Consider the following 27,399-nt stretch of genomic DNA (forward strand, 5'->3'; position numbering starts at 1 on the left):
GTTTGGTAAAAGGTATCGAAACACCACCCAAAATCAGCAACCGATGAGGATGGCCGAGGGGACACTGTTTCGTTGAGGTCACCAGCTCCCCGCAGGCCTTGTAGAAGTTGTTTCAAAACCTAAACTTTGGGCCCGTCTTGGTCCGACAGTATCCCTTGAAACAAAAGGAACATTTCACTATTCGATATGATGTGTTAAAATGACCAGACACATTCACATAATTCGTCTATCAGCCACTTACATTACACTTCATGCAGTATTACAGGAATAAGAGACTGATATAAAAGCCATCTGAAGATGCAGTGTCACAGTGAGAGAGTGCAACGTGCCTCAGGACATGGAAGCTTTGATCTGTGGGTCTTCAATCAACCAATTTATCAATAAAAAAGGAAAAAAAAACAACAAACCTTCAGCAGTACGCTTTCAGAGGGGGAGGCTATGGCATGGTTTCCAGCATAGCAAAAACGTGCACAGCGAAACACATCTAATTTCAACCGGTTTGTGAAGTTTTACAATTTAGAAAGAACAAACCCAGGTCTTCCTCCTGTCCCAACAAAGGTGAATCTGACTACCGAGAACAAGAGGAGGTTTCTCAAAGGCACAGTCTCGACAGATAACCACTGTTACAAAGCAAACAATACAAGTTCATTTTTCTGTGCCACTGAATAATTAGGAGAATATGCTAAAGGACTTTCCATTATCTTTTTTTTTTTTTAATTTAAATTTTTTTTTTTAGTGGGGAACCTCTACTGATTCAACTTCTTTTGTGAGCAGCATGTATACAACACACCTACAGCAAACAAAATAACCCAGTACTGAGAAGCTAGTAATTTTTTATAACAAATCATTCCTCGAAAAGCTGAGTGGTTTAAGCTGCGAAGTGACTCTGCTGTGAGAAAGGAAGTCCGAGGATCCTGAGAGTACAATTTTGCTGCTGGTTGGTAACCGAATGAAAAAATAGTGCATTTCACCAAAGACAAACCTAGTAGAATTTAGCTATGCTGCTGCCTTGATACCAGAGGTGTATGCTATAAAAGAACCAGTAAAAAAATCTTGTAAATCACACACTTATATTTAATATATTGAAACAAAATAGTTAAGAATGCAAGAACTGTATACAGATTAAAAAAATATTTTTTAAACCATCTGATCTTAAAAATAGACAATAGTAGTGAAGCTTAAAATACAACCACTCGCATTAAAATGTTTCAAGCGATACCACCTTGGTGTGTCCTGTTCCATCAAACGGCCATTAAGATAATGCGTCAGTCGTTAAAAAGGTTGTGTTGGTTGGAGTCACTTTTTCACAATCCAAATCTACAACAGTTTTCCCTTTGATGGAAGAGCCCGAGCATTCCTGGTGCACACTTTCCCGCCTCTCTGAAAGTTTAGAAGTGGATCGAGCCATCGAACCACTTTGGCTTCCATTGGTTTGAGAGCAGACGTTATTAACTTTAGTAGTTTTATTTTTGTGGTGGTTGTTGTAGACTTTATATTTCATGAGGAGGATGAAGATGAAAACAAGAACCGAAGCCACAATGATACCCCCGATAATGATGATCATGGTTCCTCCAAGAAACTGCGCATGAAGGGATCGGCACTGTTTGTATTCTTCCTGGGTCGTGAACTGCACACATCCGATCACTCTGGTTGCGGTCAAAGATGTCAATCCATCATCATAAACAGCAAGAACACAGAGGTCGTACTCACGTCCTGCAACCAGATCAGTCAAGAAGAAGGATTTACTAGCAGCTGGAATCATCCTGGAAGAGAAAATAAGTACAGTAAACGTCCACGTTGATCGAGCCTAAGGAGAGATCTTTTGACTATCGATGCCACCGTAAGGAAACTAACAGAGCAGAAGATGAAGATGGCAACTGGAGCAAGCAGCAGAAAGCTGGCATTCCCTAGGTTACTCAGTAGGGATGGATGATACAGATTTTAGCAATGACAATACCTTTACCGTTTCAAACAGACACGGTCTAGAATGCACACGCTTACCAATGGCCAGCGGAGAAGTCACTATCGTTGAGCTATTGTTTTGATCTGCATTATCTTAAATTTCCACAGTTTCCGCAGAAAAGGGCATAACAAGCCCTGAGCAGAATGGAATACAGTCAGCCTTTCAAAAAAAACATAAAGGAACTGAAGCAACGTACTTAAGGACTTAGGTGGCAGAAAAGGATGAAATTCAACACTTAAAAATGTATTTTGGTAATTCTACACCCACAGGAAGCACATTTCGAAGATCAAGGGAAAAGGGCGAATTCAAACCTTTGGTTCACAGATTAACCTTATTTCCATCTTCTAACAGCTCAGTGATGCTCAGTGTCTTGTAAGCAGGTGACCAGTAGGAGCAATCAGAGCAAAGTATATGCACCTGCAACTACGTGGTGTCTTTTGTAGCCCAAGAACAGCACGTGCGGACTTCCTTACCTTGATGCAACCCCAATATTGAGATCGTTTGACTTCCTTGCCTTGATGCAACCCTGACACTGAGATTGTTCAACGTCAATTCCAAATATTCCTTTACCACAAAGCAGCATTTGTACTAAACCAACGGATGAGAAGGATCCCAAAAGAAGAGCTATATGCGCTGTTACAAGTTCCCTCAGACCCCAGTCATGACCGTAGGAATCACAGTATCTCATTGGAGACCAGCTCTCCTTACGCTTGGCTCGGATTCCTCACTGGAATAAAGGAGCACTGCTGCAGAGGACTCGGTGAAATGACATCCATTTATAGTGGGTGGGAATGTGGCGTTCTCCTGGCCACAAAGGTGGCGGTGGAGAAGACTAACCAGTGGAGAAGACTAACCACTTGTCATACAGTCTCTTCCGAGCAGTCATCCACGGGACTAGGGACCACACAACGCTTAGAGGGGAAAGAAGGAAGAGCCACACCTTCAAAAGAACATTCTCTGAACGCGTGGCTGCTACCACTTCATTTATAACAACTGAATTTCTGTGACTATGAAAAAATAAACACTCCCTTGTCGATGTACCTGCACCATCACAGAGTCACAGAAACACTAAAGGAAGAGACCCTCCAGAGATCTCTAGCCCGGCTTCCCACACAGAGCAGGACTATCACAAACAGATGAGGTCAACCACACTTCTGCCTAGCCAACACCTGACAACCTTCCATGAGCTCTCCAGGCACGATTCCAGCACTAAACTACCCTCCTAGTAGTTATTTTTCCCCTAATGTCCAATTCGAATTCACCAAACCGCTGATAACCATTGCCCCAGGTTTAGTTTATAACAGCAGCTTCACGACCTCCACAGAATGCTGCTGGGTTCTAAGCTAATGAGATCTTTACTGCAGGAAAAACAGGGTTTGAGGGGAATCATAGAATGGTTTGAGTTGGAAGGGACCTTAAAGACCATCCAGTTCCAACCCCCTGCCCTGGGCAGGGACACCTCCCACCAGCCCAGGTTGCCCCAAGCCCCCTCCAACCTCGCCTTGAACCCCTCCAGGGATGGGGCAGCCACAGCTTCTCTGGGCAACCTGGGCCAGGGGCTCACCACCCTCACAGGGAGGCATTTCCTCCTAATACCTCGCCCAAATCTCCCCTCTTTCAGTTCGAAGCCATTCTCCCTTGTCCATGGCTCCCCTCCCTGCTCCAGAGTCCCTCCCCATCTCTCCTGGAGCCCCTTTAGGGACTGGAAGGGGCTCCGAGGTCTCCCCAGAGCCTTCTCTTCTCCAGGCTGAACCCCCCCAGCTCTCCCAGCCTGTCCCCACAGCAGAGGGGCTCCAGCCCTCCCAGCATCTCCGGGGCCTCCTCCGGCCCCGCTCCCACAGCTCCGTGTCCTTCTGCTGTTGGTGCCCCAGCGCTGGAGGCAGCACTGCGGGGGGATCTCCCCCGAGCGGAGCAAAGGGGCGGAATCCCCCCCCTCGCCCTGCTGCCCACGCTGCTGGGGATGTAGCCCGGGATGGGGGGGGCTTTCTGGGCTGCCAGCGCACGTTGTCGGCTCGTGTGGAGCTTCTCACCCACCAACACCCCCAAGTCCTTCTCCTCAGGGCTGCTCTCCAGCCGTTCTCCTCCCAGCCTGGATTTGTGCTTGGGGTTGCCATGACCCAGGTGCAGGACCCTGCACTTGGCCTGGTTGAACTTCACGAGGTTCGCACAGACCCATCTCTCCAGCCTGTCCAGGCCCCTCTGGATGGCATCCCCTCCCTCCAGCGTGCCGACCATACCACTACTACCACGAGAACTACCACAAGAATCTACACAGAAATTCCTTTGTCGCATTGAAACACCCAAACAACCCCTAGCGTGTACGTAGTGAGAAATTTAATCTAACATCTATGTAGGAGGAAACGCGGAAAGCTAGCAACTTCTTCAGACCAGCAGAACAAATCCTTGAAATTGCTCATGGCCACCGTCACTCCTTCAGAGGGCAGGCAATGCAGAATGAGGTCTCCCAGCTGCAAGCATTAACAACAGACTCATCCCATTCTGGAAGCATTCCTTTATGGAACAAGCATTTTGTCGTGACTGTTGCTTTACAGTTATACATCTCCTATTCCGGCTGACCACCGAATCCTCTAAATACGTCGTGCTCCTTGCTTATTCCTTTCTTCAACAAATTTATCTCAGTGATGTCGTGATGTAACATTACGCCACGTCAAAGCAAACACCAAGGCTGTGTTGTCTCATTGGACCAGGCCTCCATAAAGCAGTTCATCCATCCTTTGCTTTTTCAGGTGCAATTTTTGGTAGTGTGCAGCCAGTGATTGTCCCACACTCCCCGAGGGAAGGCGGCCCTCAATGCTCATCTGGCAGATGCGGCTGGTGCTTCACAGAGCACTGCTCAGCTTGACATTCACCTTCCCAAATCATATGCCATTATCAATTATCAGACAGATACCTAATTTTTCAGTCACAGCGACCAAACAGGACAAGAGAACCCTGTGGCTCGGGCTGGACTGCATTCCTCCCTCAGTCCAAACACCGAGTTACGCCGAAACTAAGCGGATGATTCTTGCTTGTGATACAAAGGGACGCGACTGAGAAGGTGGGAGAATTTATTTGCCTTCCTTCAACACTAAAAGGCTCTGAAATCAGTCATGCCTCCCAGAAAAATACTGCTGGCGACCACATCTAACCATGGCACAGAGCCCAAAATTGCTTGACATCAACAAAACTGTCACCGAACCCCGGGGTTGCAAAAAATTAAGGGGTGCCATGGATAAGCTCTGCAGAAGGTGGCACTGTTCAGAAGACCAGCTAAGCAACAGAAGGAGAAAGGAAAAACCATACAGAAAGCATCTTTCTAGTCCGCCCATCTGTGAGAGGGAGGTGTAATTGCAAAAATTATGCAAAGTACTGTTTTCTAGCTTAAAGTCCGTATTATTTGCCTTCTTCAGCAGCCTTTGAGGCTCATTTTCCTTCTTGCGACTTTCTGCATTGCATCACTGTCGGGATTATTCAATGGAGAGTTCGGTATTGAAATTTGACTAATTACCGTGGAAAGCTGTGTAGAGCGTGCGCTGCAGTACAGCGCACCCAGCTATTGCTGAAATACTCTTATAGTTACTGTCATCAAAAAGAGGAGGTTCCAAATGAAGGCCTTTCTGATCTCCTGTGCAAATCATCTGTACCGATGTTCAAGAAGACCAAACATCTATTGGACTTCCACCAGCTTTTCTGGTAACACAAGGCTGTTTTCCGCGCCGTGAATAAGGAGAAGCGTATAGTCTTGACAAGGTAAAAGAGCAGGTTTCTTCACACTGGCTAAGCAGTTATTCACAGACACGTCTCCCGGGAAAGGTAGCTATTTTGGCACATTTAGGAAGTTTCAAGGAAACCTCGACAAATGAGTAAGGACAGCTCACAACCGAGCAGGCAATCTGCCTACAGCCATGTAGTTAACCTCTGCGTGTTACCTCGGTTATGGCTGCAGAACATTTCCTTCTGCCGTAAAATACAGTCTTCCCTGTACCCTATTTACTTTATTTCCGTAATGCTATAAATGAACAAATAGCGGTCATTCGTCGTTCTACCAGAACCCACAGACTACGGTTTAGAGCATGGCGTCTTCAGAAGAAACATCTCCATTAGCACTTAGTTTGACCTCATAGCAGTTTAAGCACCACTGACGAGATTGCAGGTTTGTTACGGAACGTATTCAGGATGCCGCATGATCCTTGACAACCCCAGCAACTGGGATTTAGGGGCACCGTGATCCTAAGTGGGGTAAAGCTTATCAACCTCCGCGTGGAATTATTCCACCTCAAAGTCAGAGCTTGTGCAGCAATCAAAGCCATTTACTTAAATAATTAGTTTGCATGAAAGACATTTCACAATAGCGACACAGAAACCAAAAAACGATGTCTGCCAGGAGACTCTCAGATCTCCGGGGATGCAAAAACCTTTTACTTGGCTATTCTTTTGGAGGGTTTGGGTCTTTTTTTTAATTCGTCAAGAAAAGTTATAATTTTATTTCACAATAACGACTCATCGGTCTTTTCTCAAAACCCCCTTCATTTACACCAGAGTTTCATCAGGACTAGCTTCCTATTACCTACAAAAGCTGCTGAAACTGTGGGTTTTAGACACAATTCTGGCAAATCACTTTTTGTAGCTGAAATTCTGCTACCTTTTCTCTTACCTCTCTAACATTACAGGGTCTGCGTACGCTTGGTGCTGGCCCACAAGCACCATCTTTCAAAGGGATCAGCAGCAGAACGGTATCTTTGAAGGATTTAAATGAGTTAACATAACTGGTTTAGGAGCGCGAACATCTGTAAACCCTAATCCGTGCCAGCGTTTCCCCTGCCGTCTGCAGTCAGCCAGTAACAAGTAAAGCCCTTTGGTGAAAGCTCAACTGTGAAATCCGCTCACGAAACTTCTGACAAAACATCATCTTCTTGAGACTGGAAGTATTTCCTAGCAACGTCGTCAACAACAAAATAAACTGAGCAGCCCGAACCGGAGCTGGAGTCTTTTGTTTGGGGTCTAATTGGTAACGATGCTGCCCGTCAGAAAATGTCGTACTGTGGCCAGACTGCCTCAAATTAATCACTTTTCCTCTGGCCGACCCCTCTGCCCCCAGTCCAATGCCACCATTTCAAAGGTTCGATAAGCAGAACTTCTTTTCTGTTGTTCGGTTGGGAGGGGAGGGGGGAAGGTAAAGGAAGGGATGGGAAGTTTGTGGTTTTGGAGGGACCCCAGCGACAGGAGGTCTTTTTGAACCGATTCTGTCAACAAACTCCTGAGCACCCAGACTACTCAGCTGATGAAAGGGATCAAAAAGCAATTGGTATAGAGTCGGGGTTTTTTCACAGAAACACTCAACGATACTCAAATACAATCTATGACATCTGTGGAGGGAAAAACAACAACAACAAAGACCATTCTAAGACGGCACAAAATCCAGACCGTTACTGAACCCAGGCTACTGGCTGCATTTTTCCAAATAATTATTCTCACATAGTTGATGCAACAGTCTGGAAATGAAATGACCACGCGCCCAAAGATACGGACAGTTATGAAGCATTGATGGCGAGTTTCTTATTTATAGAGCTTTCACGCAAATCAAGCCAAAATTTTCGATAGAGGCAACGACAGCAATTGATTCTTATTCATAGTGTGATAAATGATTTAATCGCAAACAGGATTCCAATTAGAATTTAGAATTTATTAAAGGAATAAAGGCAAGCAAACAGCGCTGGGTGTGCCGGCAGTCTCTGCCCAACCAAGACACACACCTTACAGACCCCATTTTTGGTTTATATCTCCTATACTAATACATATTCATAACTGCCTCTAAAATGGTTGGCCATTGCCAAAAATGGGTGTATCCCCCTCTCACAGGTCACTATGCAGATAACAACAGGACCGGTTTAAGTTGGTATTCTAGAATGTTCGCCAGGTGGCTCCTGCAAAACACAGACACGACAGACACACCGTCTCGTCTGCGGCCATACAGACAAAACAATCAAAGGTCACACTTCACCCTGTGGCCCTAACACTGTTCCACGCTGACACGAATCAGTTAAGCACATTTCACAATAGTATTTTAAAAAAAACCCCCATACATCTGTATCAACACTACAAAAAGAAACAGGAATGTCGGTGGATGAGAAGCTCCACACGAGCCAACGTGCGCTGGCAGCCCAGAAAGCCCCCCCCATCCCGGGCTGCATCCCCAGCAGCGTGGGCAGCAGGGCAAGGGGGGGTATTCCACCCCTCTGCTCCGCTCGGGGAAGACCCCCCCGCAGTGCTGCCTCCAGCGCTGGGGCACCAACAGCAGAAGGACACGGAGCTGTGGGAGCGGGGCCGGAGGAGGCCCCGGAGATGCTGGGAGGGCTGGAGCCCCTCTGCTGTGAGGACAGGCTGAGAGAGCTGGCGGGGTTCAGCCTGGAGAAGAGAAGGCTCCGGGGAGACCTCGGAGCCCCTTCCAGTCCCTAAAGGGGCTCCAGGAGAGATGGGGAGGGACTCTGGAGCAGGGAGGGGAGCCATGGACGAGGGGGAATGGCTTCGAACTGATAGAGGGGAGATTTGGGCGAGAGATCAGGAGGAAATGCCTCCCTGTGAGGGTGGTGAGCCCCTGGCCCAGGTTGCCCAGAGAAGCTGTGGCTGCCCCATCCCTGGAGGGGTTCAAGGCCAGGTTGGAGGGGGCTTGGGGCAACCTGGTCTGGTGGGAGGTGTCCCTGCCCAGGGCAGGGGGTTGGAACTGGATGGTCTTTAAGGTCCCTTCCAAGCTAAACCATTAAATGATTCTATGTTTTCTTCCTCCAACATGAGCACAGTGTCTTAAATATTTGGGAAACAAATGCAACAAAATGCACCGTGCAACAACTACCACCCATCATTTGCATTTGCAAGGTATTATTTTTTCCAAACCATGCTCCAGCCACAATCGGTGTGCAAGTAAGAGGTTACACTGGGCAACCTCTTTAACAAAGATCACGGGGGCGTGGGAAGGAGGGGAATGACAATGGAGAAGTGACCTCTGAGGTCTGAGGAATCCAGCTTTGTAAGGGCAATCCCGATTAACTCAGCATAAAGTCAGCTATGAGAATGGAGGGCTTCTCCCCATAAAGGGAAACCTGAAGAAGAGGTTTCCAAGGAGAAACTTCCTGAAGAAGCTTGGAAACTGCCGTCACAACTGCTGCACTGCAAGGTAAGGAAAAAAGCTACCAAAATTAAAGCCAAAGAGTGATAAGTCATGCAATCCCCTGTATTTACAGATGTCAGATGGCTCCCTTATTTCTGGACTTCCATTGGTATGTCCTCCTTTTTGAGGAATGACTGCTGGCTAGGTGAAGAAACGCAAACGTGACCATTTGTCCAAGATTTCCTCCTGACAAACAGCCACCGTTCCTCTGCAGACTTGCTGGACAGCCACGGCAATCCCGACACACTCCAAAATCACGACAGTCACTGCACACCCACGCGGCAACTCCACCGGTTGAGATGCACGTCGTCCCACCTGCCAACCCGAGTCCATCCATACAGCGCACGAACAGGGTCCGGTGTGTCGAGGGCGCCCAGAAAGGAAACACAAAGTCTTACGGCACGTGCCTGATCGATAACGAGCTACAAAAACCTCTCTCAAACCTCACCGTTCGAAATCTAGCGTGGTCCTGAGGCTTTCCATTGCGCTGCGCTGGACTAATTTAAGAATTTTTGAGCAGACGTAGCGTGGCTGATTCCAACTGCCTTTCACGCAACAGATGTAATCATTGCTATATTGATCTGGCAATATATCACCTTTTCCCCAAGAGTGACAGCTCTGCCCTTTAAACAACGGTACTTTGTACTCCGTATTAAAAGCAGTCTGCCTCTCAATTTCTAAGTTTTTCTCTCAACAGAGGAAACAAGGACGTTATTATCAGCAGTTTTATGCAATGTATAGTCTCTCAATTATCTATAGAGAAGCATCACTATTAAATACTCATCTTCCAATTTATAGCATGTAGTTGCAGCTAATTAAAGTTAGCTATCGCTAGCTATGAAAGATTGAATTCAATGCTTAGGAGACTATTGCCTTTGATGTTACGAGATCCAGCTTCTAATTGACGAGGACATCAGTCAGATTGTTATGAAGCATTAGTAATCTGCTGCTGCTTCTGTCAACTGCAGTACAAATTGAAGTTTACCCAGCCTAGTTCGGAAATACAGAATCACTTTCTTCTTTCTTTTGTTCTTTCTTTTAATTTGTTGGCTGTTTGAGGAAGCGCCGGCAGACAAAACCAGGAGCACCCGCAGTTCCCTTCAGGGCATTTTGAGCATCAGTTCCTGCCCCGCTTCTCTCTTGCACACCAAGGGAGGCTACAAGAGAAAAGTGGCCCAGGGTCCGGTGGAGATGAGCCTTTTAACAATAAATAATAATTAACACAAGCAGTCGTTTTCATCAAGAGGCACATGAACGATATCAGCATACAGAAGAGGTGCGTTTTCTTCTATAAGTACACACGAACATGCGTGCGCACCATGAGGAAGCACCAATAAAATAGCGTGGCTTCTCTCCCAGATTAATTATTGCTTTCTAAAGCTTGTGTAATACTCGTCGCTACTATTTTAGTATCCAAAGGTCAGTTCTGCTGCTGTCTCTTGCCCAAGACTAGTACTAGAAACCTGGGCAGGACACCTGAGCAACAACAGTTAAACTAAAATTATAGCCTTGTGAAGTCCGAATTGCACAGGAACCGTAATCAGCATCAAGACTGCAAGTTGTTTAAAGAATACAGCTCCATTTCTATCTCAGAGAAGGAAAAGCTGCACAAAGTGGCTGTTACGATTCTTGATTCCCTCTATACGTGGCTGTAGAGCAACGGTTCCCGACCTTTCTTCTGAAAACAAACGAGGCTCTTACTTTCAATATTGATGCCTTCCCCAGGTTGCTGCCTGCACCTTAATTTACTGATTCTGGATTGTTGCTACTCGTCTTGCCAGATGCTTCGCTCTGATGCAATTCGCTTTCTCCATAACCAACGCCTGCCTTCGGTTTTGCTCACCGTTCTTCACCCCTGCGCCAGGAGACAGACCAGTAGGACAGTTTCTATTGAATGAAGGAGAGGATTTAAGCGACTCACCCGGGACAACACAGTAACCAGCGGCGCCAGAAGCACCACTCCTATTTTCCTTTCCCTGTTCGCCACTGAGAAAACCGCTGCGTGGCTACGTGTTGTCAATCTCCCAAACTGGGAACGACAAGGAGCAATTTTGGTGCCCTTAGGTGCAAGCGTACGCAGGCGGAGTAACCACGTGCAGGGCACGTACGTTATTCTCACATACGCGAACGGATAATTTGATTGCAGTCCAAAGGGAAAATTAGGAAGAATATCATCTCCCTCGCTTTACTTCCACAGGCTCCTAGCACAGACACTGATGAACGCGCACTTATCGACAAATACCTACCCAGGGGGAGAAGAAAATGGAAAGGTGAGGAGAAATAAAGGAGTCAAGGGAGCAAGTTAAATTCTCAAGATAACGCAACGTTGCCATAGCAACCGCTCTTCCCGCGGTACCGCTCCACTTGATGGAAGCGGCAGGTTTCTGATGCATCCTTCATACTTTTTTTCCAGGCAACGAGTTTATCGCCTGCCAGAAATAAATTACGCGGCGTGCTCTAGGCGGAAGGGAGATTTTCACCTTCTGTAAAACTCCTTTGGCAGGGCTGAAGCACTGCCGCTGCTGGGCACGCTGCTACACCCCGATTTACATCTTCATGTGACAACAGACCGGCTCCGCGAAACGGATGTTTATGTACCTTACCAGAAACACGGAGTCTGAGAGGGGTCCTAACCACGCAAAGGGTCAGCAAACGAATACGGGGACTCCTGTTTCTCCAGCGCACGTTAATGTGGTCAACTTAAAGCACTCCAGCATTTATAGCGTAACCTGAAGTACCAGTTGTTCAGATAACCGCAAATGCCAAACGGCTGCCCCATTACCATTCCTCTCACTTAGCACAAAACTTCCTTTAAGGATCTATATTTGACGATTACTCTCTGTGGGAACTGAACGAGAACGTACGAATTTTCATCTTTGAGAGGCCCATTATACTACGGTCTATTACATTGCAGTATTTGAAATCGCTGCTCTGTGATTTGAAGCACCGAGAATTTCACCGTTTCGTAACTAACCTGAGCCTCTCAGATAACAGGAACGTGGGCTGAGAAAGGGGCACGGAAACACAGTTTTCTTCCCCATTTCTTCTTTAGGAACAAGGCGGAATTCAGCCCTACAGATTTATTAACGAGCTACCGCGCCAGTCACTCATTTCTAAAGACTTTGGAAAGTTTAAAACTCATTGGGAATGAATTGCTGCAATTGTAAGAAGGCTGCCAGCTCAGCTGACAGCCGTCGTGGCCAAGGATGAAAATTCCCGTTAAAGAACTCTCCTGTACCACCGGCTGTGCCTGCGATGCACCCACTGGCTCTACCTGCTTTTCACTTTGCTCGCTTCACTTTACTTTCTAGTGGGAGAATTGAAGAAAATCCCCTTAGAAACCCCAGTCACAGCTACCGAGGCATCTCTGCTTCACATTTCCCTTTCTTTTGCTACTTTGCAGTTCTTTCAAACAGCAATGTCACAAATGTTCTCACAGCTGACAATTAAATGAGGCTTCATCTTCCTGCCAGCTCCTCACCATCCCTTGACAGATACCAACAAGGCATCCTCCCACCCCCTCTTCAGAGACCCTTGCTTACCCTCACTGAGTCCTCCTGCTTCCTTTCTAGCTCGTAGCCATGACAACGGGAGGATGGGCGGCAATCCCAAGCACAAATCCAGGCTGGGAGGAGAACGGCTGGAGAGCAGCCCTGAGGAGAAGGACTTGGCGGTGTTGGTGGGTGAGAACCTCCACACGAGCCGACAACGTGCGCTGGCAGCCCAGAAAGCCCCCCCCATCCCGGGCTGCATCCCCAGCAGCGTGGGCAGCAGGGCGAGGGGGGGGATTCCGCCCCTCTGCTCCGCTCGGGGGAGACCCCCCCGCAGTGCTGCCTCCAGCGCTGGGGCACCAACAGCAGAAGGACACGGAGCTGTGGGAGCGGGGCCGGAGGAGGCCCCGGAGATGCTGGGAGGGCTGGAGCCCCTCTGCTGTGGGGACAGGCTGAGAGAGCTGGGGGGTTCAGCCTGGAGAAGAGAAGGCTCCGGGGAGACCTCGGAGCCCCTTCCAGTCCCTAAAGGGGCTCCAGGAGAGATGGGGAGGGACTCTGGAGCAGGGAGGGGAGCCATGGACGAGGGGGAAGGGTTTTACACTGAAAGAGCGGAGATTGAGATGAGAGATCAGGAGGAAATGCCTTCCTGTGAGGGTGGTGAGCCCCTGGCCCAGGTTGCCCAGAGAAGCTGTGGCTGCCCCATCCCTGGAGGGGTTCAAGGCCAGGTTGGACGGGGCTTGGAGCAACGTGGTCTGGTGGGAGGTGTCCCTGCCCAGGGCAGGGGGTTGGAACTGGGTGGTCTTTAAGGTCCCCTCCAACCCAAACTGTTCTACGATTCTATGATCCTTCCTCGAAGGGACTCTGGGGATGGGCATTTTAATGTGAGACTTCTGAAAATCCCAAGTGACTGGAAAATCCTCACACACTTTTCATACTAAGTTGCCTTTTTTTACAAGACTTTGAAATAGGAATCCCAGCAGAAGAACTATCCTGCATTCCTTTCCTGAGGGGACTGCTAACCCCAAACTTTAGGGGATATTTCTGAAGCTATTATATGTCTTTCTCCTTTCGCTTACTCCACTCCAAACTTTACTGCAACCAGTGGAATTACATTAGAAAAAACATTATCGGCTCAGTTTAGAGAAGTTACCATCCTTACGAAGTGCACAACTATGAAATATTAAATCTGAATCAAATGCTAGCTCCCACGTTAAAGTAATTCTGCCCCTCCATATCCCTTCCACCCCCAGTTAATCACAAACAAAAGCCTATAAAAGAAAGGCAGATAATCAGAAACTCCACCACCCCTGCACAGGAGAGCAGCTCTAAGCTTAATCTCCATGTCGTCCACTGAGACTTAATATCAAGTAGTTATTCCCAAGTAAATTTTACCAAATAAACTCCAGCGGACAAACACGAAATCCATACAAAATACAGAAACCTGGAACTTTTTGTGCCGTCTCCAATTCACGCCAGTGAGTTTTGTCCCCGTGACACCACAAAAGTGGAGAAAAGGCAGAAAGCAGCTACTAACACGGGCTGAAGGTTTGCCATAACACGGTAAGGCCGTACCCACACAGGCAGAATGTTGCTTTGGGCGTCTCACAGCTTTGGGTATCTTGGTTTTTTCTCTCTCTTTTTTTTTAAGTAATTTAGTAATTTTTAAGTAAATTTTTAAGTAAAATAGTTACACTTAATCAGCATAAAATGTAACTAAAATCTCCATCTCAATTTCCTTAAATGTTAACAACTAAGAGACCGCTCATCAGCTTCGCTTGCTCCATTAAACTGGACTATGAAACTTAATTATGTCCGTAAAGAGTTTAGAGATCCTCAAGAGGCGGCACAGAAGCAGATGTATTATTAGTTTTAATAGCGTAACTCCTCAACAATGGGAGTTTAACGAGCAAAGTCTAAGGCAGCCATTGACTCCTCGTCCCCTCATTGATAGTTACTGCTTGCCAGATAGCTCTCGTTGCACAGAACGCATCAAACTGTGCTATCCTTTTTCCTGACTTCCACTACCTACTTCACGGAGGGATGAGCATGGGTATGGGAGCGGCGTTACCTGTACACTAGTATGTCGTCGGCAGAACTGTTGTACTGAATCTGGTACATTCGAATCCCAGGGAGGTGGTGCTGAGAAGGCCACTGGATAAGAGCAGAGGACGATGTCAGCTCAGCAACCACGACCGCCTTCTCCTGCTGAGCCTTCGTTTCGTTCGGAAAGCTTGACTTGGCAGATATGAGAATATCCGAGGGGCCAGGCTCCGCGTCTTTGTCGCAGTTGGTGCTGTTAGCCAGGTTAGGGTAGGGGGTAACGAGGAGTTCGACTGGTGCCGTCGACTCTCCCGCAGCATTTGATGCTATGCAGGTAAACGTGCCCTTGTCAGTCAAAGACGTAACCAAAATATCCAGAGTACCATTCTCATAAGAAATTGTCCTAGAAGTGTTAGAGACCAGCTTCCCATCGGGCGAGATCCAGCGAACATAGGGATCTGGATCGCCAACAGCTTTGCACTTCAAAGAGACGCTTTGGCCTTCTGTCACTGTTAGTTTTGGGGTTCGGTGTGTTATCATCGGAGGTTCACAGACAAATTCCTCCTCTTTAATAGACCAAAAGTATTTGCCCATCAGTTCTGGTGGAGAGGCGCAGGTTTCTAGATCGTCTTCTCTGGTAAGACGTCTCAGCCACACGAGTTCGCAGTTGCAGTGCAAAGGATTCCCGCCGAAGCTAAGCACCAGGGACGACAGTGGAGATCCTTTAGACTTGGCGTACACGGGTATTCTGGAAAACAAAGGATCAGGGGGGATCTTTTTCAACTTGTTGGAGGTCATGTCTAGGCGGGCAAGTTTGTGAAGGTTGGAGAAGATTCCCTCTGGCACAAACTCAATGAGATTATGATCCAAACTGACCGTATTGACATTAGAAAGTTTGGCAATTGTTTCCCAAGGAACGTTAACGAGGTTGTTGTAGGACAGATCCAGGTCTTCAATTGTTTCTATAAAGTCATCCAATGACCCCGGAGAGATATAGTTTAATTGATTGTTACTAAGTATTAAATGCCGAAGATTAATTAAACCTTTGAAATGATCTTCGTTGATGTAAGTCAGTCTATTACTATCCAAGTGTAAGGCGTGAAGGCCTTTAAGATCAAAAAATGCATAAGGCATGATTTGACTTATTGTATTCCTCGATAGTGTCAAATGAATTAGATTAGTCATGTTTGCAAAATCTTTTCTCCTAAGTGTAGTGATAAAGTTATCCATTAACCTTAGTTCTGCTGTTCTCCTGTCAATACTGGGGGGCACAAAGAGAAGCCCCGTCTTCGTGCAGAGAATCGTGAAGGATGGAGACAGGTTTTGACACATGCATCTTTTGGGACACATCATGGCCTTCACAGCTGTGCTAATAACCAGTAGATAGACAACCAGCCTTTCCATCGTAAGAAAAATAACAGACCTAAAGAGGGGGAAAAAAGAAGAAATCCATGTAAATATATTTTAATCGGGCATTAGAAATAGATTTACATTGACGTTTTCATCGTAAGGCCACCTGTGCAAACTGGAAACAACTTCCGAGACAATAGGGGAGTTATCTGCTAATATTAACTTGGGTGTTTTTAGAGCTAAGAGTTTCTAGTTCTGTGCTACTTTGGCTCCACTCTCCTCCTGACGGCAACGTGTTAGATTGACTGTGAGGCAACAGTCCATCACAACTGCTGCTCCGGGATGCGCTGACAGGTTTATCTCCCTACTAGCAGCTCTTCACAACCGACAGTGTTGACAGTTGTACTTTCATAGGTGGGACAAAGTCAGACGCGAAGCCGATACTTGGTGAGAGGAACGTGAGGGGAAAAAGCAAATACGAGATTTTTTTTAGGTCAAAAGTGCCATCTACAGAACTCTATGCAGATCCGATGGCTTGCTTGGGCTAGAACCTCATTTCAACCTCACTTCATTACTTTGTGATTATGTTCCCCTCACTTTTTTGCTGTTCTAGATGATTTTAGCTTACCCCTCAAGCTCGTCTGTGCCCCTCCTCAGCCTCACCTATACCAAGCAGCGAGCTTTTTGCAGAAACGCATGTTTTAAGGTCAAGGTGGGTTGTTTTTGGTTTTTTTACCAGGAGGTGGCAGGGGTCTAAAACTTCTACAGCAAATAAGAAGGAGAGACACCTTCAAAGGCATTTCTGAAAAGCAAGGCTATGTTCAGTCAGAGAAGCAGGTACATATTTTTTTTCTGTGCAGCACAGGTAGCAGCTTTAGAAAAATAAATTTCATAATTGCACATGGGTTTGGCCAATGAAATTATCTCTGTGAAATCTTGTGGATGCCAGGTTATTTCCCATTGTATCCGAAGTGCTTGCCTGCTATACCAAAGGTAGACTTTCATTTCTACTTCACCTCCAGCTGGTTGGAAAATTGCTAAGCATGAAGCGTGGTGACTCAAGCAACCACAAAGACCGAAACTCCCAATCTGCCACGTAAAGGACTCAAACCACACGTTTCGGGCGAGCGTCCTGGTACAACCCAATTCCAAATTCCAGCTGGCAAATCCTACTCCACAAGAAGGGTGGTGATCTTTCTGCAAAGGAGCGCATGTAGTTTTACTTCACCTATAAGCTAGAGATCACAGCTTTTTTCGTTTCACGTGACAATTCCTTCACCTAGTGCGTAAAAGCAGTGTAAAAATAACCAACTACTGCCTTTGAGAACAAGAAGTGCCAGGTAAGATGTGGTCCTCGGTTTAGCACAAAGTTGGGGACAACAGCATAATCTGCTGAGCCAGCTATCTCTAAAAGAGACTGCCAAAACCTTTGATTAAAAGGGCACAATTTGCCAGAAGTCAACATATTCTTACGGTATGTTTGTTTGTGGTTTTTTGTTTTGCTTCGTTTTGGGGTTGTTTTTTTTTTGGTTTGTTTTGTTTTACTTTTGTGGTTTCCCTGAGCTAGAGCTCCTTTACTGCTTTCCCCCTCCACTCAGCACCGGTGAGGCCCCACCTCGAGGGCTGTGTCCAGTCCTGGGCCCCTCACCACAAAAAAGACATGGAGGGGCTGGAGCGAGTCCAGAGAAGGGCAACGGAGCTGGTGAGGGGTCTGGAGCACGAGTCTGGTGAGGAGCAGCTGAGGGGGCTGGGGGTGTTCAGCCTGGAGAAGAGGAGGCCGAGGGGAGACCTTCTCGCTCTCCACAGCTCCCTGAAAGGAGGGGGTAGCCAGGGGGGGTCGGTCTCTTCTCCCAGGGAAGAGGCAATAGGACAAGAGGAAACAGCCTCAAGTTGTGCCAGGGGAGGTTTAGGATGGATATTAGGAAAACTTTCTACACCGAAAGGGTTACTAAGCATTGGAAGAGGCTGCCCAGGGAAGCTGTTGGGTCACCATCCCTGGAGGCATTTAAAAGACGGGTAGACATTGTGCCTAGAGACATGGTTTAGTGATGGCTTTTGTCAGAGTTAGGCTGATGGTTGGACTCGATGATCTTAAAGGTTCCTTTCAACCTCGGCGATTCTACGATTCTATGATTTACAGGGCAACAGATCTTTAAGATACAGATTCACAGCACGACATTTGCAGAGTCTGGAAATTAGTTTGGTTAGTTCAAATTTAAAGCTCCACAGAAAAACCCAACCCATCACTTACGTATTAGTATTAGTTCAATTTGGAGAGCATGAAACTCACTCTAAACCTTTTAACCAATGCTACGCATTCACTTATTAGAGGGTAATCTTCAGTTGTGTACAATTCTGAACAAGTCCCTGCAAAGTATTTTGCAAAAAAACAACTGAAAGAGACAAACCAATCAACCAAACGCTCTCCAAAACCTCTGAATAGTTAGAGCACAGACAGTAGGAGAGGCTGAGAGGACAGGGTTGAATCCCCAGCCTGGGGAAGAGAAGGCTTTGGTGGACCCCACAGGAGGAACCTTCTTATGCCTTCAAGGATTTTATCAGGGAGGTGGAGCTGGGCTTCTCACTGTGATTCGTGATGGGAGATGAAAAGACAAAGGGCAGAAATAAATAAAATCAAGGTTCAAGCCGGATACAAGGAAAAACCCTTTCCATGGCAAGGACCGTGAAGCAGGTTGTTCAGAAAGGTTGTGGGATCTCTGCTCTGGGTGGAGGTGACGGGACACAGCCCTGAGCCCAGAGCGGACCCTGCTTTTGGAAGGGGAAAGGAAATGGACTCAAGTTACACCAGGGGAGGTTTGGGATGGATATTAGGAAAAATTTCTTCAACGAAAGGGTTATCAAACATTGGAACAGGCTGCCCAGGGAAGTGGCGGAATCGCCATCCCTGAAGGTATTTAAAAGATGAGTAGACATGGAGCTTAGGGACGTGGTTTAGTGGCGGTTTTGGCAGTGTTCGGTTAATAGTTGGACTTGATGATCTGAAAGGTCCTTTCCAACCTAGATGATTCTACGATTCTACAGACCCTCTGAGGCTTCTTCCCATCTGTGTCATTCTATGACCTAATAACTGTGAGTACCTCCACATTTTTCTCACTTCAGCTGTAGCTCCACAAACCGTAGCCTCTACTGTCTGATTTTTAGTGCCGGTTTCAAATTCCAATTCTGAACATCACTTTTTCTATTTGAGAGTGTCAGTTCTACGTAGAACACAATAAATTTGCTGTTAAGAACAACTATGTTAGGAAAATCAACTCCTGCAGTAGAGTTTGCACAAAGCTAGTTCGCTTTATATTTACGATGTTTCCAATGTTTTCTAATAAGCATCATCTTAGTAATGTCTTGCCTCCTGATCATTTTTCCTCAACAGCTTTTAGGATATTTGGAGTACTGCCTCCAGCTCTGGGGCACCAACATGAGAAGGACGTGGAGCAGATGCAGCAGGTCCAGAGGAGGCCACGAAGATGATCCAAGGGCTGGAGCCCATCTGCTGTGAGGACAGGCTGAGAGAGCTGGGGGGGTTCAGCCTGGAGAAGAGAAGGCTCCCGGGAGACCTCGGAGCCCCTTCCAGTCCCTAAAGGGGTTCCAGGAGAGATGGGGAGGGACTCTGGAGCAGGGAGGGGAGCCATGGGACGAGGGGGAATGGCTTCAAACTGAAAGAGGGGAGATTTGTCCGAGAGATCAGGAAGAAATTCCTTACTACGAGGGTGGTGAGCCCCTGGCCCAGGTTGCCCAGAGAAGCTGTGGCTGCCCCATCCCTGGAGGGGTTCAAGGCCAGGTTGGAGGGGGCTTGGGGCAACCTGGGCTGGTGGGAGGTGTCCCTGCCCAGGGCAGGGGGTAGCACTGGATGGTCTTCAAGGTCCCTTCCAACTCTAACCATTCTGTGATTCCATGATATTTAATATAGTGCACTACAAGCTTCATCTTTCAAATATTTCCTTTTTAAAGAAACCCATTTCTCCTGTCGCTCCATCCTGCACTCTGAACCCTTCTTGCCTCTAATGGCTCCATCTTTCTACTCCTGCTAGGTACAAGTGATTAACGGATGCGCAATTATCCAAAAACGGGCCGCTGTGCAATATTGTAATTCCCTTGTTTCGTCATTAGCAAATATTAATGCAATTTTAATGGATTAACAGCCATCTGTGCTGTAAGAAACCAGTACAAAACCACCTCACTTAAACCCTTTTTCTGTTAAAAAATAATTAAATGTTACCAATGTGAAACCACGGCACTAAAATTAATGATTTTAGAGCCAACAATGAACACAGCGCAATTACTCTTGCAAACTATGGAGCAGTCGCAAGGAAATTGTGACTCGTAAAGAAAAGGGAATTACCACGGTCCCCCCGCATAGCTTGCTAGGTTTAGCACTATCACCTAAAAACTGCATCAGGAACATACCTGACTGCACGATAACACAGTAGTATTTTTGAAAGCACTTTAATCCACACCACCTCGACAGAAGGCAGTGAAAGAAGTAAATTTTGTGCTTATAAGACTAGGAACACGGGGAAAAAACTTCTCTGAACCGTCGCTTATTGACTTACTTCCCCATTTACCGTCTGCGTGGTTGCAGCTTAAAGCTCACGCCAAAATAAAAATAAAAAAAAAAAATGGTTGAGGTAGTAATTTAATTCCAAAGTAATAAAGACTTATAGAACAGAATAGCTCCAGTTGGGAGGGACCCACAACGGGGGGGTCACGTTCAAGCTACATGCAGAGAGACCGGGGGTTTTTGGTGTCTTGCTACCGCAAAGCATTACTCGTTTCCCGATCATTTGTAGTCAAAAGGATATTTAAAGGAAGGGCTATTTAATTCCAACAAGTCACAGCTGTTGGCCTCTTAGCTTTGTTCTGTTGGGAAGAGTTCAGGCTGCCTTTGCTGTAAATAAAACAGATTTTCAACAGCTCTAAATTGATGCTCTGGTTTCGAGATTTCTTGCGAAGCACTCTGCAAGACACGCGCGCACTTCCGTGTGAATAATGATGCGTAAAGATACTATTTTACCAGCTTTAAGGAAGGAATTCCGTCCTCCAGCAAATGGTCCTTTGCCAAGCGCCTTTGCGAGGGAACGGCACATTTCTCCAGTACAACATGCATTTATTTCAACGTCACCTCTTTCCCCCTCTTGCTATTCATTTTCCTGGAATTATTAGCAAAATATATCCAAGCGCATGGTTTCCAGCCTATACTTGTATACGCTGCACCTATTCGGTGTTCACCCCCGTCGTTCGGTGGTGCTTAAGGGATGTGGCTGCCTCCGTTTTTTGGGTTCGTTCTCCGCTGAATTGGGTCCTGATCGTCCCCAGGTCTCTCTGAAAGAGACCTTGGCTCCCTACGGCACAGAAATATTGATGTACAGAGGGTGGCAAATAGATATAGGTATCAGAAACAGCTATTTCGTACCTTATTTCCTGCACCCTCACCAAAGAGAAACGCAACCCGAGATATTTCATCCACCCAAGCACTGCTTTTCAAGCAAAAAAGAAAAATTAAATAACGTGGTATGCAAGCTTTCCCAAGCTATCCGCTGCGGCGTCCGGCCGAGAGGAACGGACTGTGCTCCTGCGTATTCCAAACGCAGCTTTTTTTGATGGTCCGTACTGCCGCCACAACCTGCTCACCGCACGAGACAGGTGCTCGCCATCTGCGCCCGTGGAAGAAAAAAAAATAAAAAAATTAAAAAAAGCTTTTTCTGGAGGGAGGCTTTATTATTACCCTTTTCTGATCCAGAATTAGCTGCCCCATTGGAAAAAAACTAATTTACCAAGAATAAATGACGTGCTTAATTTAGTGTCGCTTGCCTCTCCTGTAAATAAGCAAGAAACGCTACCGATACGTGTTTAAAGAGTATCTTGCTCATTTTCCTTCTTTTTTTTTTTTTCTTTTCCAAGACCAGTGGGGGTACGTCTCTAGATACACTCGGGCACAGAGCGGCTTAGCTGCAAATCTGGTAGCCAGCATTTCTCCGAACCCAAATCCCCATAATTGATATTGATACTAGGATTTTTTGGTATTATTTTTTTTTTTTTAGTAATCTAGTTCACAGCATAATAGGAAAACCAAACCGTTTGATATTAAAAATGACAAAATACAGAATATTGATTCTTTTTCCTGGCATTATTCCTCAGACAGGTCAACTATGCAAGTGAACTCATTTGCCTTTTTCTTTGTCATCTGACAGTGGCACAGATAATACCCACCTGTGCGCGGTTATTGCCTGCCACTCCTCAAGCGGACGGACACCGGGGAAGCGTGGTTATAACACGGAAAAATCACCTTTCCCACTTGCGCCGTAGAGGTGCAGAATAAGAAAACCAGAGGCAAAAGCACCGCGCTGACTTTCACCTCCACGTTCATTTTTGCCTCTCCTAAACCAAGTCCCCCGGCGAGTGCGTTAGCAGGCCTCAAAATATTTTTTGTTTGTTTATCGAGTTTTTTTTTTGTTGTTGTTGTTGGGGTTTTCTGGCTGTTGTTGGTTTTGTATGTCCCCTACCCCCCAAAAAAATATATATACACACGGATTTTGTCCCATTTTCTAAACTTTAGTGCATACCTTATTCTGAAGAAGGTGTGGAAGGAATTAGCACCAAAAGGTTAAATGCTTTACAGGTTTATTGTGTGAATATCTGCACTCCCTCCCTCTATCTCTCTCCTGTCTCTAAGGGCCAAAGAGCTCACGACGAGCTCTTTTTCCCCACTGAAAAGCCTGAACTGGAGCCATTTAATCTACGGTTGAGGTGGCCGGGGCGGCGATGTAAATTAGGAAACAGAAATAGCTCCCGCGGGTTTTGATGAATGGTCCAAGGTCTCCTGAAGATGTACTTGATGAAAAGCAGAGGGTGAATTATGTATTGATGTTTTATTTAAGGACAGAAAAGCTTCTGGTGTGGGGAGCCCGGAGGTAATGCTACTTCAGAGTTACCACGCTGATAAACGAGCTATTCTTAGCCGTGCTGTATATCTTTCACAGTGGCTACACTCGGACCCAGCCAATACTAGCAATTAGAAGCATTCATTCTTTATTGGAAGACCTATTATGAATTGAAACGCGTCCCGCCACCAAGTCCTAGCACATCGTACCCAGCGAAGTGTTCGTTAACGCATAAAATCGAGCGGGTTTTACCTCGCTGCCTTCACCGCCCGCTGCTCGTACTGGGGAATTTGGTGCCCAAACAGCCCCAGCCTTCGGCCGATCTGAACCTCGCGTTGGAGGTGACGCTCTGTGGGGAGGAGCGGAGCCCCCCCGGGCACCTCTGAAAATCTGTGAGAATCGCAGAGAATCTTCCTATAATTCCCACTTGCGCAAGGACTGGTTGAGATTATCTGACTTTTGACATCCCCTGCTTGACAACAAAACTCTTGAAAATACATGAACGCCATCGTTCCCACGGGGCAGTGAATTTAAGATGAACACGCGGGTTTTTTGGACATTGATTCTTTGATTTCTCACGATAAACAGACAAGCACAATTAAGACCAGGACAGCGCTATTAAAAAACGTTCCTTTGAGGGAAAGATTCATTGATCACAGCAGAAAATATAGTTTAGGTCACACCTTCTTACTCCGGAAAGGCAAATTAGATCCCTGATGGAACAAGTCCTTGGCCCCATCGGTGGATTAATATCAGCAAAATCCTCAGAAGTTTGTAGCTTTGTATTAGAAAACAGCTCCTGGTCAGAACTTCCCACCAGGAGACGGAAAAGTTGAGGGCTTTTATCAAAGCAAAAATAGTGCCCTTTAAGTGTCTGGAAATTCGGGAAAAGAGGCATGGTCGAAGCAGAAGACTCTCTGTCAAACACCATGCGCCAACCACCGCAGAAAACTGCAGCTCCAGCTTTAAGACTCTCTCAACTCCTCAAAGAGATTGTTGGAGTTTTTATTTTAGCACAGTCTTGAAGCAATTTGGCAACATATTTTACAAGACTATAAAAACACAAATGGCTCTTTATGACCCTGAAAAGGGGAACTTTGCTGTTGAAACGAGTCATCTCGTAAGAAGGGCCTGGGTAGATCTTTTGTGGACAGCTTCTAAACATACTTTAACCTCAGTAACATAAAATGCCATAAAATATCCTTCTCGGGGTAAAGAGAAAGGGAAGATGAGCCAAGGGCCTTAATTCGCCATTCCATATGACTTCATTCTGATACGGACAGTTAATATTTGCATTATGGTCAACTGCCGCTCAGCTGTTCAACATCAAGTATTCTGAGGCACCAAAAACCATCCCTGTGTGATCAGCACTCTTGCCTAACCTGGTGACTTGAGCATAATCCTAATTTCTAAAGTTAATTTAGTTTCCTATCATCACAACAAACTTTGAAACAGTTTTCCAAACAAGCTGGCAACTGTAGTCTGCCAATTCATGCCTTGCCCGGTATCATGGAATCACAAGAATGGTTTGGGTTGGAAGGACCTCAAAGCCCACCCAGTGCCACCCCCTGCCCTGGGCAGGGACACCTCCCACCAGACCAGGTTGCCCCAAGCCCCCTCCAACCTGGCCTTGAACCCCTCCAGGGATGGGGCAGCCACAGCTTCTCTGGGCAACCTGGGCCAGGGGCTCACCACCCTCACAGGAAGGCATTTCCTCCTGATCTCTCGCCCAAATCTCCCCTCTATCAGTTCGAAGCCATTCCCCCTCGTCCATGGCTCCCCTCCCTGCTCCAGAGTCCCTCCCCATCTCTCCTGGAGCCCCTTTAGGGACTGGAAGGGGCTCCGAGGTCTCCCCGGAGCCTTCTCTTCTCCAGGCTGAACCCCCCCAGCTCTCTCAGCCTGTCCTCACAGCAGAGGGGCTCCAGCCCTCCCAGCATCTCCGGGGCCTCCTCCGGCCCCGCTCCCACAGCTCCGTGTCCTTCTGCTGTTGGTGCCCCAGCACTGGAGGCAGCACTGCGGGGGGGTCTTCCCCGAGCGGAGCAGAGGGGCGGAATCCCCCCCCTCGCCCTGCTGCCCACGCTGCTGGGGATGCAGCCCGGGATGGGGGGGGCTTTCTGGGCTGCCAGCACACGTCGTCGGCTCGTGTGGAGCTTCTCACCCACCAACACCCCCAAGTCCTTCTCCTCAGGGCTGCTCTCCAGCCGTTCTCCTCCCAGCCTGGATTTGTGCTTGGGGTTGCCATGACCCAGGTGCAGGACCCTGCACTTGGCCTGGTTGAACTTCACGAGGTTCGCACAGACCCACCTCTCCAGCCTGTCCAGGCCCCTCTGGATGGCATCCCCTCCCTCCAGCACGTCGACCATGACACACAGCTTGGTGTCATCAGCAAACTCACTGTCCCTAAATCCGACTGTCCATGTCACTGACAAAGGTGTTAAACAGCACCCGGTACAAAATATAAAAGAGGTCCAATTATGACCTTTCCTCCATCTAAACCCAATTCCAGCATCCTACCATATGTGGAAAATGACAAATTGATTGGAGAGGTATTTAACCACAGAAGATGCTCTGGGAGATGGCGGGTAGTGTTGTTAACAGAATTCCGGATTCCTCCCTGCGGACCACGCTCGGCAGATGCTGTCACAGCCCGTGCTGTCCCACCACTCGCGTCCAGCTGTTGAGCTGACCCACCCCTGCCAGCTCCTTACCACCCTGTAGCCTGCTGTCAGCCCTTCAGTTCCACGGATTTCATGTCTCACTGCATCCCAGCCTCCAGATCACAGAAACACAGAATGGTCAGGGTTGGAAGGGAGCATCTAGTCCAAACCCCTGCCAGAGCAGGGTCACCCAGAGCACGTTTCACAGGAACGTGTCCGGGTTGGTTTGAGTATCTCCAGAGCAGGAGACTCCACCACCTCTCTGGGCAGCCAGTGCCAGGGCTCTGGCACCCTCAAAGGAAAGAAGTTTTTTCCTCATGTTGAGATGGAATTTCCCGTGTTCCGGCTTGTGCCCGTTGCCCCTTGTCCTGTCACTGGGCACCACTGAGAAGAATCTGGCCCCATCCTCTTGCCATCTGCCTGTTAGATATTGATCAGCATTGATGAGACCCCCTCTCAGTCTGCTCTTCTCCAGGCTGAACAGCCCCAGGTCTCTCAGCCTTTGCTCATCAGAGAGATGTTCCAGTCCCTTGATCATCTTCGCTGCTTCCGCTCGACTCGCTCCAGCAGTTCCTTGTCTTTCTTGAACTGGGGGAGTCCAGAACTGGACACGGTACTGCAGCTGTAGCCTCAGCAGGGCAGAGCAGAGACCTCCCTCGACCTGCTGGCCACCCCAGGAGACCATCGGCCTTCTTGGCCACAAGGGCACGTTGCTGGCTCGTGGGCAACTTGTTGTGCACCAGGACTCCCAGGTCCTTCTCTGCGGGGAAAAAAGCCCAGGCAAATAAATATCATCCTTAGGGTTGCGCATTCCAAGAGTAAGCTTCCGGGATCACAAAGATTAGGAAAGAGAATCACTTTCGGCCTGCCCTCAGGTCTGCAATGATTTAAATCCCCAGCGGCGGACGTCTGTGAACGGGATGCCCTGGCTTCAGCTGGGCTACCTAAACCTGCAGGTTTCATAAAGGCTTTGCAATATGGATACGGAGAGATGTGCGCTAGATAGAATAAAATTAAACCAAAGCAGGTATCGCATCACAAAAAGAGAAGGGGGAAAAAAAAAAAAAAAGAGAGAAGAAAGGAAAAAAAAAAAAGGTACGCAGAGTTGCATGTGTATGTAAAACCCCTGGCATGAAGCTTTGTTAATGCACTTGCTCTTCGCACAGAGGGAGAAGGGACTGCCCAAAGCTCCATGAGTCTCTGCATAGAAGCCAGCGATCTAAAGGCGCCGGTGCTAAAAATAGCAAAAAGGGGCCAATTATGAATGGCACGCTGCCGAAGTGCCGCAGTGCCGGGAGCTGCGGCATCCCGATAAGCGTACCTGCAAGAGACGGCGCGTCTCCCCGCGGGCTTCAAAGCCAGATACCGCGGCTTTGCACAAAAAGACGAGGTTTTCTGACTTCCACTGAAGCAATCCCCACACAGCAGCTGGATGAAATACTGCCAACTGGACTTTGTGGCAGCCCTTAGACAAAGAACTGTGCGACAAAACTCTTCGCATTGCATTCGCATTTCCTACTTACGCCGGTATAACGAGAAGGTGAGAGTGTCCTGGTTTTAGCAATACAGGGCTAATTTCTCTTCTAACACCTGGGAAAACTGCACTTCTAGAAGGCTCTAGAGCCTGAATTTGTGAAAAAATTTACTTTCTTGCCAGTTAGAGCATGCGTCTTTCAAGGTCTCAATGTTTTCGAGCTCACGGGGTGCGAGGATGAGGAGGAGCGAGACCCAGGCACTTGACCCAAGCTGCCAACAAGACTGTTTCGTACCAGGAATGGCACATTCAGTAGAAATTAGGAAGTTTGCTGAGGAGTTCTCTCTCTCTCTCCCTTGATGG

At 47.3% G+C, this 27,399-nt stretch overlaps 1 protein-coding gene across 7 annotated transcripts in view; it reads right to left on the reverse strand.

The window, feature by feature from the left end:
* Positions 1–229: 229 nt before the first annotated feature.
* Positions 230–27,399, reverse strand: part of LOC141734947 (leucine-rich repeat and fibronectin type III domain-containing protein 1-like protein) — a 67,608-nt gene continuing 40,438 nt past the window's right edge. For 5 of the 7 annotated variants that reach the window (XM_074567316.1, XM_074567312.1, XM_074567313.1 and 2 more), the window contains 2 exons: positions 14,688–16,082; positions 230–1,763 (listed from right to left, as the gene is read on the reverse strand). In XM_074567316.1, coding sequence (XP_074423417.1) covers positions 1,253–1,763; positions 14,688–16,063 — 1,887 coding nt within the window. In that variant the 5' untranslated portion in view covers positions 16,064–16,082 and the 3' untranslated portion in view covers positions 230–1,252. The remainder of the gene's footprint in view (positions 1,764–14,687; positions 16,083–27,399) is intronic. The other 2 variants (XM_074567319.1, XM_074567320.1) reach the window with 1 other exon arrangement.

This window comes from Larus michahellis, chromosome 26 (genome assembly GCF_964199755.1).
Source record: "Larus michahellis chromosome 26, bLarMic1.1, whole genome shotgun sequence".
In the NCBI taxonomy this organism is placed as follows: Eukaryota; Metazoa; Chordata; class Aves; order Charadriiformes; family Laridae; genus Larus; species Larus michahellis.